This window comes from Petromyzon marinus, unplaced genomic scaffold, assembly GCF_048934315.1.
Source record: "Petromyzon marinus isolate PM22_M1 ecotype Great Lakes invasive population unplaced genomic scaffold, UKy_Petmar_22M1.pri1.0 PM_G_Scaffold_24, whole genome shotgun sequence".
In the NCBI taxonomy this organism is placed as follows: domain Eukaryota; kingdom Metazoa; phylum Chordata; class Hyperoartia; order Petromyzontiformes; family Petromyzontidae; genus Petromyzon; species Petromyzon marinus.
The window spans coordinates 1,002,947-1,019,844 of record NW_027422806.1 but is presented as its reverse complement, the minus strand read 5'-3'; the positions used below and the strand labels follow the sequence as shown (position 1 = coordinate 1,019,844).

The 16,898-nt window shown below is 51.0% G+C and overlaps 1 protein-coding gene and 1 long non-coding RNA gene across 2 annotated transcripts in view; both read right to left on the bottom strand.

Moving 5' to 3' along the window:
• LOC142913309 (adhesion G protein-coupled receptor L2-like) overlaps positions 1–16,898 on the bottom strand; it is a 33,132-nt gene that overhangs the window by 11,020 nt on the left and 5,214 nt on the right. The window contains exon 2 of the mRNA XM_076060843.1: positions 15,595–16,176. Within this exon, the coding sequence (XP_075916958.1) occupies positions 15,595–16,176 (582 nt within the window). The remainder of the gene's footprint in view (positions 1–15,594; positions 16,177–16,898) is intronic.
• Positions 708–7,439, bottom strand: LOC142913275 (uncharacterized). The gene is made up of 3 exons (XR_012934594.1): positions 7,380–7,439; positions 1,683–1,786; positions 708–880 (listed from the first exon to the last, which is right to left on the bottom strand). It is a non-coding gene; the product is annotated as an uncharacterized LOC142913275 (long non-coding RNA).

Sequence of the window (16,898 nt, the reverse complement as noted above, 5' to 3'; positions counted from 1 at the left end):
CTCGGGTCGCTGGGTTCGTAGCGCAGCGCCCTAACCGCCAGGCCACCGCTCCCCCACAACATAAACATTACCACTATCAAGTCAACTACCACCACCTCCTCATCCAAACTTGACCACCACCAACATCACCATCATCACCTCCAATCACCACCGTCATCACCCTCACCACCACCATCACCACCATCACCTCCAATCACCACCCTCACCACACTCATCACCACTTCTTTACCACCAACATCACCACCATCACCTCCAATCACCACCCTCAACACCCTCATCACCACCTCTTTACCACCAACATCACCACCACCATCACCTCCAATCACCACCCTCACCACCCTCATCACCACCTCTTTACTACCACTTTACCACCACCATCACCATCATCACCATCATCACCTCCAATCACCACCCTCATCACCACCTCTTTACCACCACCATCACCCTCATCACCTCCAATCACCACCCTCACCACCCTCATCACCACCTCTTTACCACCACCATCATCACCATCACCTCCAATCACCACCCTCATCACCACCTCTTTACCACCACCATCACCACCATCACCTCCAATCACCACCCTCACCACCCTCACCACCACATCTAAACTTTACCACCACCATCACCATCACCACCGCCACCACCAGCGGGCCGAGGGGCACCACCATCACCCCCCCCCTCCCGAATCTCTGGGCACCTCGACGTGGCCCCTCGCCACGAGCACCGCCAAGTTGTTGAGGTGGCCGCAGGAGCAGGCGGCGTGCGCGCTGCTGCTGTTGCTGGGCAGCGGCTCGCAGCCGTGGCTCGACCAGTTGCCCCTCGTGGTGTGGGACGAGTAGCTCCAGAAGGAGCAGCTGGGGCTCAAGTGGGCCAACGTCTGGGGGGGGGGGGGGGCGGTGTACAGGGAGGAGGACGGCACCCAACTTGTCATTCAACGACGACCCCCCGTGCCCCCGGAACGGGGGGGGGGGGCACGGAGGGGGGAGGGCACGGGGTGTGCAGTGCATTGCTCAACAACACGGCACGGAGCGTGCTTGACGGAACATGGAGCGGAGCCCTGTGTTGTGCAGTGCATTGCTCAACAACACGGCACGGAGCGTGCTTGACGGAACATGGAGCGGAGCCCTGTGGTGTGCAGTGCATTGCTGCACAACACGGCACGGAGCGTGATTGACGGAACATGGAGCGTGATTGACGGAACACCGTGACGTGCACCCGGGTGCACGTCACGGTGTTCTCAGCCTTGTCTAGACCACCAGCTCAGAGTGAAGCTGAACGCGGTGGCTGTATCAGGTTTACCATCCCCTATAGTTTAGCCGGCTCAGACAGTTTTTCTTCTCTTTTGATTCACTTTCTCATCATTCACGGAAGGCGTCCGATTTCGATTTGGAGTGGACGAACGGGCTCGCTGACGGACGCCATCCCCGTGACGGAACGACGCCCGGCGGCAGCCGAAGGCGACGGACGAGGCGGGGGGCGAAGACCGCCGAGCAGACGGAGCGGAGGAGACGAGATGGTGGGTGGGGGGGGGGCGTTGCGGGCATTGCGACGGCCGTGACGACGACGACAACTCGATTGGTGTCTCACATGAGGGGAAGGGAGAGGCAGGGAGGGAGGGAGGTGAGGCAGGGAGGAGAGGCAGGGCAGTGAAGGAGGCAGCAGGGGAGTTGACGGCTCACCCATTTCGCGATTCGGTTCACCCAGGCGGAAGTGCAGTTGCTCAAATCGGGCCCTCGGGCAGACCAGGCTCCAGCGACGGCATCGCAGGTGTAGAGCGCCGTGCCTGAAGCGTGCGCGCGCACAGATACAAAGTTCCCCCCGTGCGGCCCTTGACAGACGCCGCTGGGCCGAGTGCCGTTAGCGAACGCCTCTGAGCGACGGCACGGCACACGATGGGGTGGGCGGCCGGTCGCCTTTGCATCTCCGGTGCTGCTGTTTACAAAGCGCGCCGCGTTACCGCCAACAACGTCTGCAGCAGTCCGCCGGGCAAGGCCCACTGAGCTGCACAGCCCCTTTGTTTCAGGAGTCACCTGGCGAACGAATTTGACGGCTCTGGCGAAAGTGGATCACCGCGCGGGAATTTGTAGCGGCGGCCAAACACCCCCAAAACGACGAGTGGCCATTCTCAAATGTGGAGGGGAAAACCGGAGGACCCGGGGAAAAATCCACGCGACCACGGGGAGCGAAACTTGCAAAACTTCAATCCGCAATGCGTCAGCGTTGGGATCGAACCCACGACCACCGGGCGAGGTGGTTAACGTCTAGACCACGGGGGAGAGCCCAGGGTAGGTTCGTATGTTCGGAACCAATATTGGCCACGAGCGGGAATCAAACTCAGTTCAATGGGTTCATAGCCCACCAACACATACGAATATACGATCACGCATACACACACTCTCACACATAATCAATATACAATCACACATACACACACTCTCACACATAATCAATATACAATCACACATACACACACTCTCACACGTAATCAACATACGATCACACATACACACATTCTCACACATAATCAATATGCGATCACACATACACACACTCTCACACATAATCAATATACGATCACACATACACACACTCTCACACATAATCAACATACAATCACACATACACACACTCTCACACGTAATCAACATACAATCACACATACACACACTCTCACACATAATCAATATGCGATCACACATACACACACTCTCACACATAATCAATATACGATCACACATACACACACTCTCACACATAATCAACATACGATCACACATACACACACTCTCACACATAATCAGTATGCAATCACACATACACACACTCTCACACATAATCAATATACGATCACACATACACACACTCTCACACATAATCAATATGTGATCACACATACACACACTCTCACACATAGTCAATATACAATCATACATACACACACTCTCACACGTAATCAATAAACAATCACACATACACACACTCTCACACGTAATCAATATGCGATCACACATACACACACTCTCACACATAATCAACATACAATCACACATACACACACTCTCACACATAATCAACATACAATCACACATACACACACTCTCACACGTAATCAATATGCAATCACACATACACACACTCTCACACGTAATCAATATACAATCACACATACACACACTCTCACACGTAATCAATATGCGATCACACATACACACACTCTCACACATAATCAATATGCAATCACACATACACACACTCTCACACGTAATCAATATGCAATCACACATACACACACTCTCACACATAATCAATATGCAATCACACATACACACACTCTCACACATAATCAATATGCAATCACACATACACACACTCTCACACATGATCAATATGCAATCACGCACATTTACATATAAAAGAAGGCACACACATTTACACGCACAATACGCAATCGTACACATTTGCACATATAGGAAATTCATCGATTTAGTCTGAGTTCACCTAAGGGATGCCCAAGACTCTGGTCAGATATCAATCGCCACCGATGCTGCGGCTGGAAAATCCAATTCAGATCGCCGGGTTCGAAGCGCAGTGCGCCAACAGTGGAGTCGCCGCTCCCCACCTCACGTGCTTGATCCACGCACACACACGGCGTGTGCACAAACACCCACACACGCACGCGTTCACACACACACACAAAGATCCCACTGTAGCCTACATAGACCATTGTCTCCCCAGTACACACACACACACAGATCCCTCTGTAGCCTACATAGACCATTGTCTCCCCAGTACACACACACAGATCCCACTGTAGCCTACATAGACCATTGTCTCCCCAGTACACACACACACAAAGATCCCTCTGTAGCCTACATAGACCATTGTCTCCCCAGTACACACACACACAAAGATCCCTCTGTAGCCTACATAGACCATTGTCTCCCTAGTACACACACACAAAGATCCCCCTGTAGCCTACATAGACCATTGTCTCCCTAGTACACACACACACACAGATCCCTCTGTAGCCTACATAGACCATTGTCTCCCTAAGTACACACACACAGATCCCTCTGTAGCCTACATAGACCATTGTCTCCCTAGTACACACACACACAGATCCCTCTGTAGCCTACATAGACCATTGTCTCCCTAGTACACACACACACACAGATCCCTCTGTAGCCTACATAGACCATTGTCTCCCTAGTACACACACACACACAGATCCCTCTGTAGCCTACATAGACCATTGTCTCCCCAGTACACACACACAAAGATCCCTCTGTAGCCTACATAGACCATTGTTTCCCTAGTACACACACACAGATCCCTCTGTAGCCTACATAGACCATTGTCTCCCTAGTACACACACATACAGATCCCTCTGTAGCCTACATAGACCATTGTTTCCCTAGTACACACACACACAGCTCCCTCTGTAGCCTACATAGACCATTGTCTCCCTAGTACACACACCCACACACAGATCCCTCTGTAACCTACATAGACCATTGTCTCCCCAGTACACACACACACACACAGATCCCTCTGTAGCCTACATACACCATTGTCTCCCTAGAACACACACACAGATCCCTCTGTAGCCTACATAGACCATTGTCTCCCTAGTACACACACACAGATCCCTCTGTAGCCTACATAGACCATTGTCTCCCTAAGTACACACACACAGATCCCTCTGTAGCCTACATAGACCATTGTCTCCCTAGTACACACACACACAGATCCCTCTGTAGCCTACATAGACCATTGTCTCCCTAGTACACACACACACAGATCCCTCTGTAGCCTACATAGACCATTGTCTCCCTAGTACACACACACACACAGATCCCTCTGTAGCCTACATAGACCATTGTCTCCCTAGTACACACACACACACAGATCCCTCTGTAGCCTACATAGACCATTGTCTCCCCAGTACACACACACAAAGATCCCTCTGTAGCCTACATAGACCATTGTTTCCCTAGTACACACACACAGATCCCTCTGTAGCCTACATAGACCATTGTCTCCCTAGTACACACACATACAGATCCCTCTGTAGCCTACATAGACCATTGTTTCCCTAGTACACACACACACAGCTCCCTCTGTAGCCTACATAGACCATTGTCTCCCTAGTACACACACCCACACACAGATCCCTCTGTAACCTACATAGACCATTGTCTCCCCAGTACACACACACACACACAGATCCCTCTGTAGCCTACATACACCATTGTCTCCCTAGAACACACACACAGATCCCTCTGTAGCCTACATAGACCATTGTCTCCCTAGTACACACACACAGATCCCTCTGTAGCCTACATAGACCATTGTCTCCCTAAGTACACACACACAGATCCCTCTGTAGCCTACATAGACCATTGTCTCCCTAGTACACACACACACAGATCCCTCTGTAGCCTACATAGACCATTGTCTCCCTAGTACACACACACACAGATCCATCTGTAGCCTACATAGACCATTGTCTCTCCAGTACACACACACACAGATCCCTCTGTAGCCTACATAGACCATTGTCTCCCTAGTACAACAACAACAACAACCGCCATTCGCCACTAAGTGGCGGTGACGTCACCACGACGCTTGTGCCAGGCTATGTGCACCGTGAGGCCACGTGAAGTGTTGAACGCCCGCTGGCAGGAGGTCACTGGGCAGACCCAGGTGCCACGGGTCGACTGACTGAGATGACTGGCTGATGCACCACCTGTGCCCCCTACTGTGCCAACCTGCTGTGCTTTAGCCACCCGGCGCTCCGCTCGTTGTTGTGAGCGTCGCTCCTCCGCCCTCCGTTGTTGTTGGAGGGCGACTGCCTCCAACTGCCCAGTAGCATCCTTCACGAGCCTCCTCCACAGAGGCCGATCTTGACACCGCTGGTACCAGTCATCAGCAAGTCCACTCAGCTCCACGTCCTCCTGTACCACATCACTCCATCTCTTCTCTAGCCCGTGCCGCGCCCGCTTAGCCCCCTCAATCCGGCCAAACAAAAGCTGTTTCGGCATGCGGTAGCTGGGCATGCGGGCTACATGACCCAGCCATCGCAGCCTTGCCTGCCGGAGGAGCTCACCGATGGGACCCTGCCCAGATCTTTCAAGGATTTGTGAGCTCCTCACACAATCCAGTCTGGTTAAACCCAGGATGGATCGTAGGCAGGCCAGCCTAAATGTTTCTAACCGGCGAAGATGTTCCATTAGGGGGGTCCACGTTTCGCAAGCGTAGAGAAGGGAGGGAATGACCGTGGCCGAGAAGACCTGAAGCTTAGTGCGGAGCGACAGACCAGGTAGCTTCCACACAGCGTTACGCAACCGAAGAAAAGATATTGCCGCTCGACTGATTAGGAGTGAGACCTCTGCTGTTAAACTGGAGCCAGTCATAAGCACACTGCCCAGGTATGGGAAACTCTCCACTCTCTCCACAACTGCCCCATCACCGATTGGGAGTTATGGGGGTGGAGTCTCCGATGGTACAAAATACCCAGGCAGGTGCTTAGTTTTGGTGGGGCTGATGGTAAGGCCCCACCTCTTAGTGGCACGCTCCAGTCTCAGCAGCAGCGTCTCCAACTCCTCCTCTGACTGAGCAGCTATTACCAAATCATCAGCATACACAGATACACACACAGACACACACACACAGATAAATAGAAAGAAAGATGGAGATAGGGAGATGTGAGAGAAACAGACACGCAGATAGAGACACTGATACAGAGGAAGATTTGGGAGACAGAGACACGGAGATAGAGGGAGACGTGAGAGACAGAGACGCAGATAGAGACTCGGAGACAGGGGGAGACAGAGGGAGACGTGAGAGATAGAGACGCAGGTAGAGACCCGGAGACAGAGGGAGACAGAGGGAGACGTGAGAGATAGAGACACAGATAGAGACTCGGACACAGGGGGAGACAGAGGGAGACGTGAGAGACAGAGACGCAGCTAGAGACCAGGAGACAGGGGGAGACAGGGGGAGACAGAGGGAGACGTGAGAGATAGAGACACAGATAGAGACTCGGAGACAGGGGGAGACAGAGGGAGACGTGAGAGACAGAGACGCAGCTAGAGACCCGGAGACAGGGGGAGACAGAGGGAGACGTGAGAGACAGAGACGCAGATAGAGACTCGGACACAGGGGGAGACAGAGGGAGACGTGAGAGACAGAGACGCAGCTAGAGACCTGGAGACAGGGGGAGACAGAGGGAGACGTGAGAGACAGAGACGCAGATAGAGACTCGGAGACAGGGGGAGACAGAGGGAGACGTGAGAGATAGAGACGCAGATAGAGACTCGGAGACAGAGGGAGACAGAGGGAGACGGGCGGAGGCGGAGGGTGGGCGGACTCACCGACGGCACCTGCAGGACAGGGCCTCTCCGCCGTCTTGCCCGGCGGCAGTTGGGGCCACTGGACGGCGTGGGCGAGCGTGGGGGGACAGAATGCGGGCTCGCGGGTGCCGCCCTCGCCGCCGTCAGCGGGCGCCGCGTCTCCCGGTTTCACGTCGGTCGTGTCCTGCGGTGGCGTTAAAGAGTGGAGCGCAGCGTTGCAAGTGTTGAACCTCTTTCGCCAACCGTGCAGAGCCAACCGTGCTAATCGGAGGTGCGGTGCGCCAACCGCCACCGCTCACCACCACTACCATCAGCAACAACAACGCCACCACCACAGTCGCCACTACCACTGCCAACAAATATAAAGATCCCCCACCCCCCCGTATAGCCTTTAACAGACTGTAGGGGCAAGTGCTGTTCGCGAGCAGCTATGAAGGCCGGCACGGCACGCAAGGGGATGGGTGGCCAGCACCATGCCCGACCGCCTGCGGTGATGTTTTTACGCACCGCACCAGCTAATTATTTGAGGCTGAGTCGACCTAGGAGAGGAGTCCCAGGACCGGTTCAGATAATCGTCACCGGTGTTGGCCGTGAGCGGGAATCGAACTCGGGGTCGCCGGGTTCGTAGCGCGGCGTAGCGCTAATCGCCGCACCACCGCTCCCCACCACTATCACCACCACCACCACTACTGCCAACACTCTTGCTGCTACCACCACCATCACCACCACCGTCACCTGCGGCAGTTGCGCAGGGATGGGCGGCACCGTCGCCACGCGGCTCCGCGGAGGACTTGCGGTGCCGCCTCCGCTGGAAGGCCCCGACGTCAAAATCTCGTGCACTGCATTGTGGGAAACGCAAAGAACAAAACGACCGCATTGATGACACGGGCGCGACCGGCTAACATTTACACAGTCGACGGCGGCAAGAGCAGCGACGGCCGGCCGCTCCATTCGACACCGCCTATTGGCACGATCGGCTACGTACGGCGCGGAAAAAGTTCAACGTGCAAACATTCACAACCCAAGCGCAGCGGCGCAGGGCTACCAAACGTCCTGCACTGGCCGAACGTTCCCCGGTTTCAGGAAGGCCATCCCCGGTGTCCCAAAGAGTTCAAAGCTTGAGCCGCTTCAAAGTTTTCTGGCCTCATGCTCGACCCGTGGGGGGGGGGGGGGGGGGGCAGCTGGCGAGCGCAACGTCAGAGACAAAAGCCAAGGAGGAGGCCTCCTCACGCACCTCCGATTAGCGCAGTCGGCCACGCGGGGCGCGAGAGAAAGTTCCAACGTACCGCCCCGATCGCTACCGTCGAACAAAGTCGATCACCGTGTGAAAAACAAGAATAGGCTTGACCCCTTTCTGGCACTAAAACAGGAGGTGTTAAGATGCTCAAACACTAAAACAGACGAAACCTCACACAAGCAATCACGTCCGCAATAACCACGCACATACTTGTGGTGAACTTGCAAACGGAAACATAACGCTCTGGTAGTATGTGATGCACTGTCTTTGAAACGTATTGGCCTGCACCAGAGACAGCCGTCTTAATGGCCCAGTCCCATCAGTGTCTCACCAGAGAATGCCGAAAGGTGACCAGGACAAGGACAACGGCACTATCGGAGCCTTGATAGCTCGGGGGTGAGCAGCTACACCATCGGGAAATATTGTTTTGCCAGTATCAAAAGTATTGAAAGATAAGAATAGGTTTTAGCCCTTTCTGCCAATAACACAGGAGGTTTGATTCAAAGCTTCCGTGACTGCAGGGATTCATATTCTTGGTTCTTTTGGTAAAGTCACCACCATGTAGAAGGGAAACAATAAAATAATAAAAATATAAAACAATAAAATTCTCACGACGTTTCGACTGCAACACAAAGCAATCATCATCAGGTGTGAAAACCACAGCAAGAAAAAAACACAGCAAGAACATTTTCTTGCTCTGGTTTTCACACCTGATGACGATTGCTTGGTGTTGCAGTCGAAACGTCGTGAGAATTGTATTGTTTTTTATATTTTTATAATTTTATTCTTTCCCTTCTACGTGGTGACTTTACCAAAAGAACCAAGAATATGAATCCCTGCAGTCACGAAAGCTTTAAATAAAGCCTCCTGTGTTATTGGCAGAAATGGCTAAAACCTATTCTTATCTTTCAATACTTTTGATACTGGCAAAACAATATTTCCCGATGGTGTTGCTGTTCACCTCCGAGCTATCAACGCTCCGATAGTGCCGTTGTCCTTGTCCTGGTCACCTTTCGGCATTCTCTGGCCAGACACTGATGGGACTGGGCCATAAAGACGGCTGTCTCTGGTGTAGGCCAATACGTTTCAAAGACAGTGCATCACATACTACCGGAGCGTGATGTTTCCGTTTGCAAGTTCACCGCAAGTATGTGCGCGGTTATTGCAGACGTCTGTTGAGTACACGTCAACAACAGACGGAGCGAGTTCAATAAAAATGTCAAACAGACGAGGCGGTGATGGGAGAGCGACTTGAGACCCCTGCGCCGTTTAGTCGATGAGTGCCTCCCGGCGATGGATAACAATCACCCGTGGCAGTCCTCATGCGGCTGTGGGCCTCTGTGAAGCAAAGCCGTAGGGCCATGGATGGGGTCCTACCTCTGGTTTTAAAAGGTCAGTTTGGTACGAGCGGCTGGATTTAATCACTCGCTCTGAATGTAATGACATTGTCCTGTGAGCAAACTTGGCCCCGCCATAGGAAGGTGGAATTCCCACGCTGGCTCAGGGTTGTAAGCGGGAGATGAGAGCCAAATGCCTCGAGACGCTCTTCTTTAGCAGGAAAATCAGTTTTGAGTCGTCGTCGAATGCGACGGCGAGTGTCTGTTGACAACCAACTCCTCAACTTGGGCACCGCAGTGGCATAGATGTTGACTACCTCGCCTGGTGTACAGGAAGTCGTGGGTTCGATCCTGACCCTGATGCCTGCTGCTGTATATTTGGAGTTTGCGTGTCTCTCTCCGTTGTGAGATGTTAACTACCTCGCCTGGTATACAGGATGTCGTGGGTTCGATCCCGAACCTGACGCCTGCTGCTGCTGTATATTTGGAGTTTGCGTGTCTCTCTCTCTCTCCGTGGTGAGATGTTAACCGCCTCGCCTGGTATTCGATGGGTAGGTCGCTATGGTGGGCCAAAGTGTGTCCCCGTACTCCCGCCTCTCAAAGAAGTCTGGCCAGCGTGGAAGAGTAGGCCAAGTACCCTCTCTAGAGCTCACTCGAGTAGAATCCCTTCCACCAGCAGCGGCATGAAGCAAGCAAATTAATTTTTATCGTCACTGTTATTATTATTGTCATAATGCCATCGAACTGCAAGACAAAGAGGACATTTCGATTTAAAGCTTTCATGACTGCAAGGATTCATCTTCTTTGGTTTTTCGGTAAAGTCACGTAGAATGAGAATAAAATAATAAATTGATAAAATAAAATAACACAATAATATTCTCACGACGTTTCGGCCACAACACAAGCGGCCTTCATCAGGTGAAGGGACGAGACTGTCTGGTAGGACAGCGCTGGAGTGAAAAAAAGCCACGTTCAGATCACGACCTTTAAGCTGTGTCAGAAGAAACAAAGCGCCTTGACAAAGGAATTAGCATATAATTTAGCATTGAAATGGCCGAGTGATTAGCTTGTGACTGGTCACAGAAATGGCTATGTTAAAGTTAAAGCATACACATCCGCAGAGGCACCCCTTGACAAAGGAATTAGCATAGAATTTAGCATTGAAATAGCTAAGTTAAAGCATACACATCTGCAGAGGCACCCCTTGACAAAGGATGAGGCATAGAATTTAGCATTGAAATAGCTGAGTGATTAGCTTGTAACTGGTCACAGAAATAGCTATGTTTAAAGTCAGAGCATACACATTCACCGAGGCACCTAGTACAAATCAAACAGGAGAATTTAGCATTGAAATAACTAGGCGAATTTAGCATTGAAATAACTGAGTGATTAGCTAGTGACTGGTCACAGAAATGGCTATGTTGAAGTCAAGGTCTACACATCTGAGCTATTCACAGTAACTGGGTATACAATACAATGTATAATGAATACTACATAGTGAACCAATAAAAAACTAAAATATAAATTACCTTAATGTTATCAATAAACTCTATATTCTCCAATCAGCTAAGCTACCAACAATAAGTCGTTATATATCACAATGCTATATGGCGAAAAAATGGGTGGATTCTTACCCTCAACTTTAGCAACACGGATAGCTACGGGCCCCGTTCAGACGGACGAGTCCATCCAAGGTCGGAACAGAGGAGGGGGAGAGAGACAGCTGCGAGGCGCTATTATACTCCATGTTGTAAACCATACCATTAACCGTGGTGTGAGAGGTATTAAGAGTCAATGCTGGTGAAAGAGCTGCGGTCTGAAGGTCATCGTAAAATACAATTAATTAAGAACGGAAATGGTTTAAAACATCTTTCCAATGGTTACTAAGCCAGAATCCATCTTCTCGGTTGAAATTGTCTCTGTGCTTGTATATGTGAATGGCCTCATGAACGAATCTCTCATGGTAGCCGGTTGGTTTGCAAAGAACCTCCGTCTTGGAGAAGTCAATGTCATGTGAGCCCACTGAATTATAACAGTGATCTGCCACGGCAGAGGAGTTCGTCCTACCGTGTTTCAAGTCTGCTTTATGTTCACGGATGCGGTCCGAGATATGTCGTTTGGTTTCTCCAATGTAGCTACTACCACAGAGGCACTTTAGTTTGTAAACGCCCGGGTACTGTATGTCTGGAACAGCATCTTTTACAGATGGAACTAGATCACGGATTTTATGTATTGTGTTGAATCGGACCTGGATCTTGTGTTTATTCAGGATTTTGGAGATCTTTTTAGTGACCCCTGCAATGTAGGGTAAGGTGATGGTTTTGAGTGGCTCCACAAGAGAATCCTTCTTCATGAATGGAGTGATGGCTTTGCGGATTGTGTAGTCGGAGTAACCATTCACCCTGAGAGCCTGGTGTACGTGCTTGAGTTCATTGGTAATGTGTTCCTGGTCGGAAATGCATTGGGCTCTATGGTATGGAGTCTTGATGAGGGAGTTCTTCTGGGATGGATGGTGGTGGGAATCCGGTTTCAAGAAAGCATCTGTATGGGTGGCTTTCCTGTAGACAGAGTGGCTCATTGAACCATCATGTCTCCTTTTAATTAAGACATCCAAAAAGGGTAGTTTGCCATCTTTTTCGACCTCCATGGTAAATCTGATGGCTGGGTGTATGGAATTGATGTGGTCGCGGAATTGGTCTAGAGCAGGCTGGCCATGTGGCCAGATGACAAAGGTGTCATCCACGTACCTCTTCCATAAGGTCGGGCGTAGAGTGGCAGTCTGGATGGCGTCAGTTTCAATTTTTTCCATGAATACGTTGGCTACAACCGGAGATAGGGGGGGGGGGCCCATTGGGGTGCCCTCATTTTGTTTGTAGAAAGTTTCATTCCAGGTGAAGTATGTGTTGGTTAAGCAATGTCTCACAAGGGGGGGTACACCCACGCACCGAAAAGATAGACGTCAACAAAGTCGTAATTAATCGCAGTAACAGTTCCATTTCTGATGGTCTGAAATCCGTTTTAGCTAAAGGTCTAAACTTTGCTGTCACACCGAGACACTTACCGGTTAATGATATCATTGCCCATGTCGACGTTGCACTCAAGGGCTTGAGTCCCATCGCTGCAGATGTAGCAAGATCTGAAATCGCTGCAACCCTCAAAAACGCTAAGTTGCCACCCAGCAACATCAGCAAAGACGAACGTTTTGAATTATCTCAATTAAAAAGAGGGATGATATTGTCGTCCTCTCAGCCGACAAGGGCAATGCCACTGTCATCATGGACAAAATAGAATATAACAACAAAATTCAAGAACTACTCAACGATGGCAGCTATACAAAAATAAAAAGAGATCCCACCAACAGCCTGGTTACCAAAACGAACAAAATCATCTCTGATTCAACAGCATTAATTGATGAGACCAAACAGTTCTCGTTGAAACCCTCTGCTGCCAGACCACCAAGATTATATGGCCTTCCAAAGATACACAGAGAAGATACACCCCTTCGTCCCATTGTCTCTACTATCAACTCCCCCACCTATAAACTGGCACGTTTTCTTGCTGATATACTGCGACCTTTCACTGGAAAAACCACCTCTGCGGTACTAAATTCTACTCACCTGGTATCGACAATCAAAGGCATTTCCCTGTCTCCAGACGACCTGCTTGTCAGTTTTGATGTGGTGTCCTTGTTCACCAAAGTCCCGGTACCTGACACCATCGCTATCATTGAAGACCTGGTTCATCAAGGACTGCACACTGATGTACCCCCCCTGGTGAGACATTGCTTAACCAACACATACTTCACCTGGAATGGAACTTTCTACAAACAAACTGAGGGCACCCCAATGGGCTCCCCCCTATCTCCGGTTGTAGCCAACGTATTCATGGAAAATTTTGAAACTGACGCCATCCAGACTGCCACTCTACGCCCGACCTTATGGAAGAGGTACGAAGATGACACCTTTGTCATCTGGCCACATGGCCAGCCTGCTCTAGACCAATTCCGCGACCACATCAATTCCATACACCCAGCCATCAGATTTACCATGGAGGTCGAAAAAGATGGCAAACTACCCTTTTTGGATGTCTTAATTAAAAGGAGATATGATGGTTCAATGAGCCACTCTGTCTACAGGAAAGCCACCCATACAGATGCTCACTTGAAACCGGATTCCCACCACCATCCATCCCAGAAGAACTCCCTCATCAAGACTCTATACCATAGAGCCCAATGCATTTCCGACCAGGAACACATTACCAGTGAACTCAAGCACGTACACCAGGCTCTCAGGGCTAATGGTTACTCCGACTACACAATCCGCAAAGCCATCACTCCAGTCATGAAGAAGGATTCTCTTGTGGAGCCACTCAAAACCATCACCTTACCCTACATTGCAGGGGTCACTAAAAAGATCTCCAAAATCCTGAATAAACACAAGATCCAGGTCCGATTCAACACAATACATAAAATCCGTGATCTAGTTCCATCTGTAAAAGATGCTGTTCCAGACATACAGGACCCGGGCGTTTACAAACTAAAGTGCCTCTGTGGTAGTAGCTACATTGGAGAAACCAAACGACATATCTCGGACCGCATCCGTGAACATAAAGCAGACTTGAAACACGGTAGGACGAACTCCTCTGCCGTGGCAGAACACTGTTATAATTCAGTGGGCTCACATGACATTGACTTCTCCAAGACGGAGGTTCTTTGCAAACCAACCGGCTACCATGAGAGATTCGTTCATGAGGCCATTCACATATACAAGCACAGAGACAATTTCAACCGAGAAGATGGATTCTGGCTTAATAACCATTGGAAAGATGTTTTAAACCTTTTCCGTTCTTAATTAATTGTATTTTACGATGACCTTCAGACCGCAGCTCTTTCACCAGCATTGACTCTTAATACCTCTCACACCACGGTTAATGGTATGGTTTACAACATGGAGTATAATAGCGCCTCGTAGCTGTCTCTCTCCCCCTCCTCTGTTCCGACCTTGGATGAACTCGTCCGTCTGAACGGGGCCCGTAGCTATCCGTGTTACTAAAGTTGAGGGTAAGAATCCACCCATTTTTTCGCCATATAGCATTGTGATATATAACGACTTATTGTTGGTAGCTTAGCTGATTGGAGAATATAGAGTTTATTGATAACATTAAGGTAATTTATATTTTAGTTTTTTATTGGTTCACTATATAGTATTCATTATACATTGTATTGTATACCCAGTTACTGTGAATAGCTCAGATGTGTAGACCTTGACTTCAACATAGCCATTTCTGTGACCAGTCACAAGCTAATCACTCGGCCATTTTAATGCTAAATTATATGCTAATTCCTTTGTCAAGGCGCTTTGTTTCTTCTGACACAGCTTAAAGGTCGTGATCTGAACGTGGCTTTTTTTCACTCCAGCGCTGTCCTACCAGACAGTCTCGTCCCTTCACCTGATGAAGGCCGCTTGTGTTGTGGCCGAAACGTCGTGAGAATATTATTGTGTTATTTTATTTTATCAATTTATTATTTTATTCTCATTCTACGTGACTTTACCGAAAGAACCAAAGAAGACAAAGCGGACTTTCAAACTCCAATCCAACCGCTCCCCACCGCCCCACTCTTCCACCCCCCCGCTCCCCCCAACCCACAACCAACCCCACCGACACCCTCCCGCTCACCCGCAGCAGGGTCCCGCGTGCCGAAGCGCAGCGCGTAGCGCAGCGCGTGGTGGTTGTTCCACACGTAGAGGGCGCGGTCGCGCGCGTTGTACTGCACCGACGTGATGAACCGGAACGGGTTGGGGAACGGGACGGAGACGCGAGCGTCCCGCCGCGAGTCGGTGTCGTACACGTAGTCGATGCGGTCGCTCGTCCCCCCACCTCCCCCTCCTCCTCCTCCCACAGCGTCCGCCCCTCCGTCGCCGTCGTCCTCGTAAGTCGAGCGCAGGACGTGGAGGACGCCGCACGCCATGAAGGCGTCGGAGGCCGAGCGCTTGACGTAGGCCGTCTCGAAGGAGGCCTCGACGCGCATCGCGCGCGGATTTAAGCGGCTCACCACCATGCGCCCGTGGTTCTGCTCCGTGGCGTAGACGACCCAGAGGCCGCGCTCGTCGGCCGCCAGGTCGATGTCGGACTTGCCGCCCCAGCGGTAGGGCGAAGTGTCGTGGTAGTTGGCGTTGGGGATGAACGCCTCGCCGCCCTTGACGCGCGTGCGCAGGTCGAACTTGACGACGCTGCGCGTTCGCTCCTGCGACGGCGCGCAGCGTGGGTGGCAGGGAGATGTTAAGTGAGTGAGTGAGTGTGTGGTGAGGTGAGTGAGTGTGTGGTGAGGTGAGTGAGTGTGGTGTGTGTGTGGTGGAGAGGTGAGTGTGGGTGTAAGAGGTGAGTGAGTGAGTGAGTGTGGTGTGTGGTGGAGAGGTGAGTGAGTGAGTGAGTGTGAGAGGTGAGTGAGTGAGTGAGTGTGTGGTGAGTTGGGTGAGTGTGAGTGTGAGAGGTGAGTGTGTGTGTGGTGGAGAGGTGAGTGTGGGTGTAAGAGGTGAGTGAGTGAGTGAGTGTGGTGTGTGGTGGAGAGGTGAGTGAGTGAGTGTGAGAGTTGAGTGAGTGAGTGTGTGGTGAGGTGGGTGAGTGTGAGTGTGAGAGGTGAGTGAGTGTGTGTGTGTGGTGTAGTGGTGGGTGAGTGTGAGAGGTGAGTATGTGTGTGTGGTGGAGAGGTGAGTGAGTGTGGGTGTGAGAGGTGAGTGTGTGTGTGGTCGAGAGGTGGGTGTGTGTGTGGTGGAGAGGTGAGTGAGTGAGTGTGGGTGTGAGAGGTGAGTGTGTGTGGTGGAGAGGTGGGTGAGTGTGGGTGTGAGAGGTGAGTGTGTGTGTGTGGTGGAGAGGTGAGTGAGTGTGGGTGTGAGAGGTGAGTGAGTGAGTGTGTGGTGGAGAGGTGAGTGAGTGTGGGTGTGAGAGGTGAGTGAGTGTGTGTGTGGT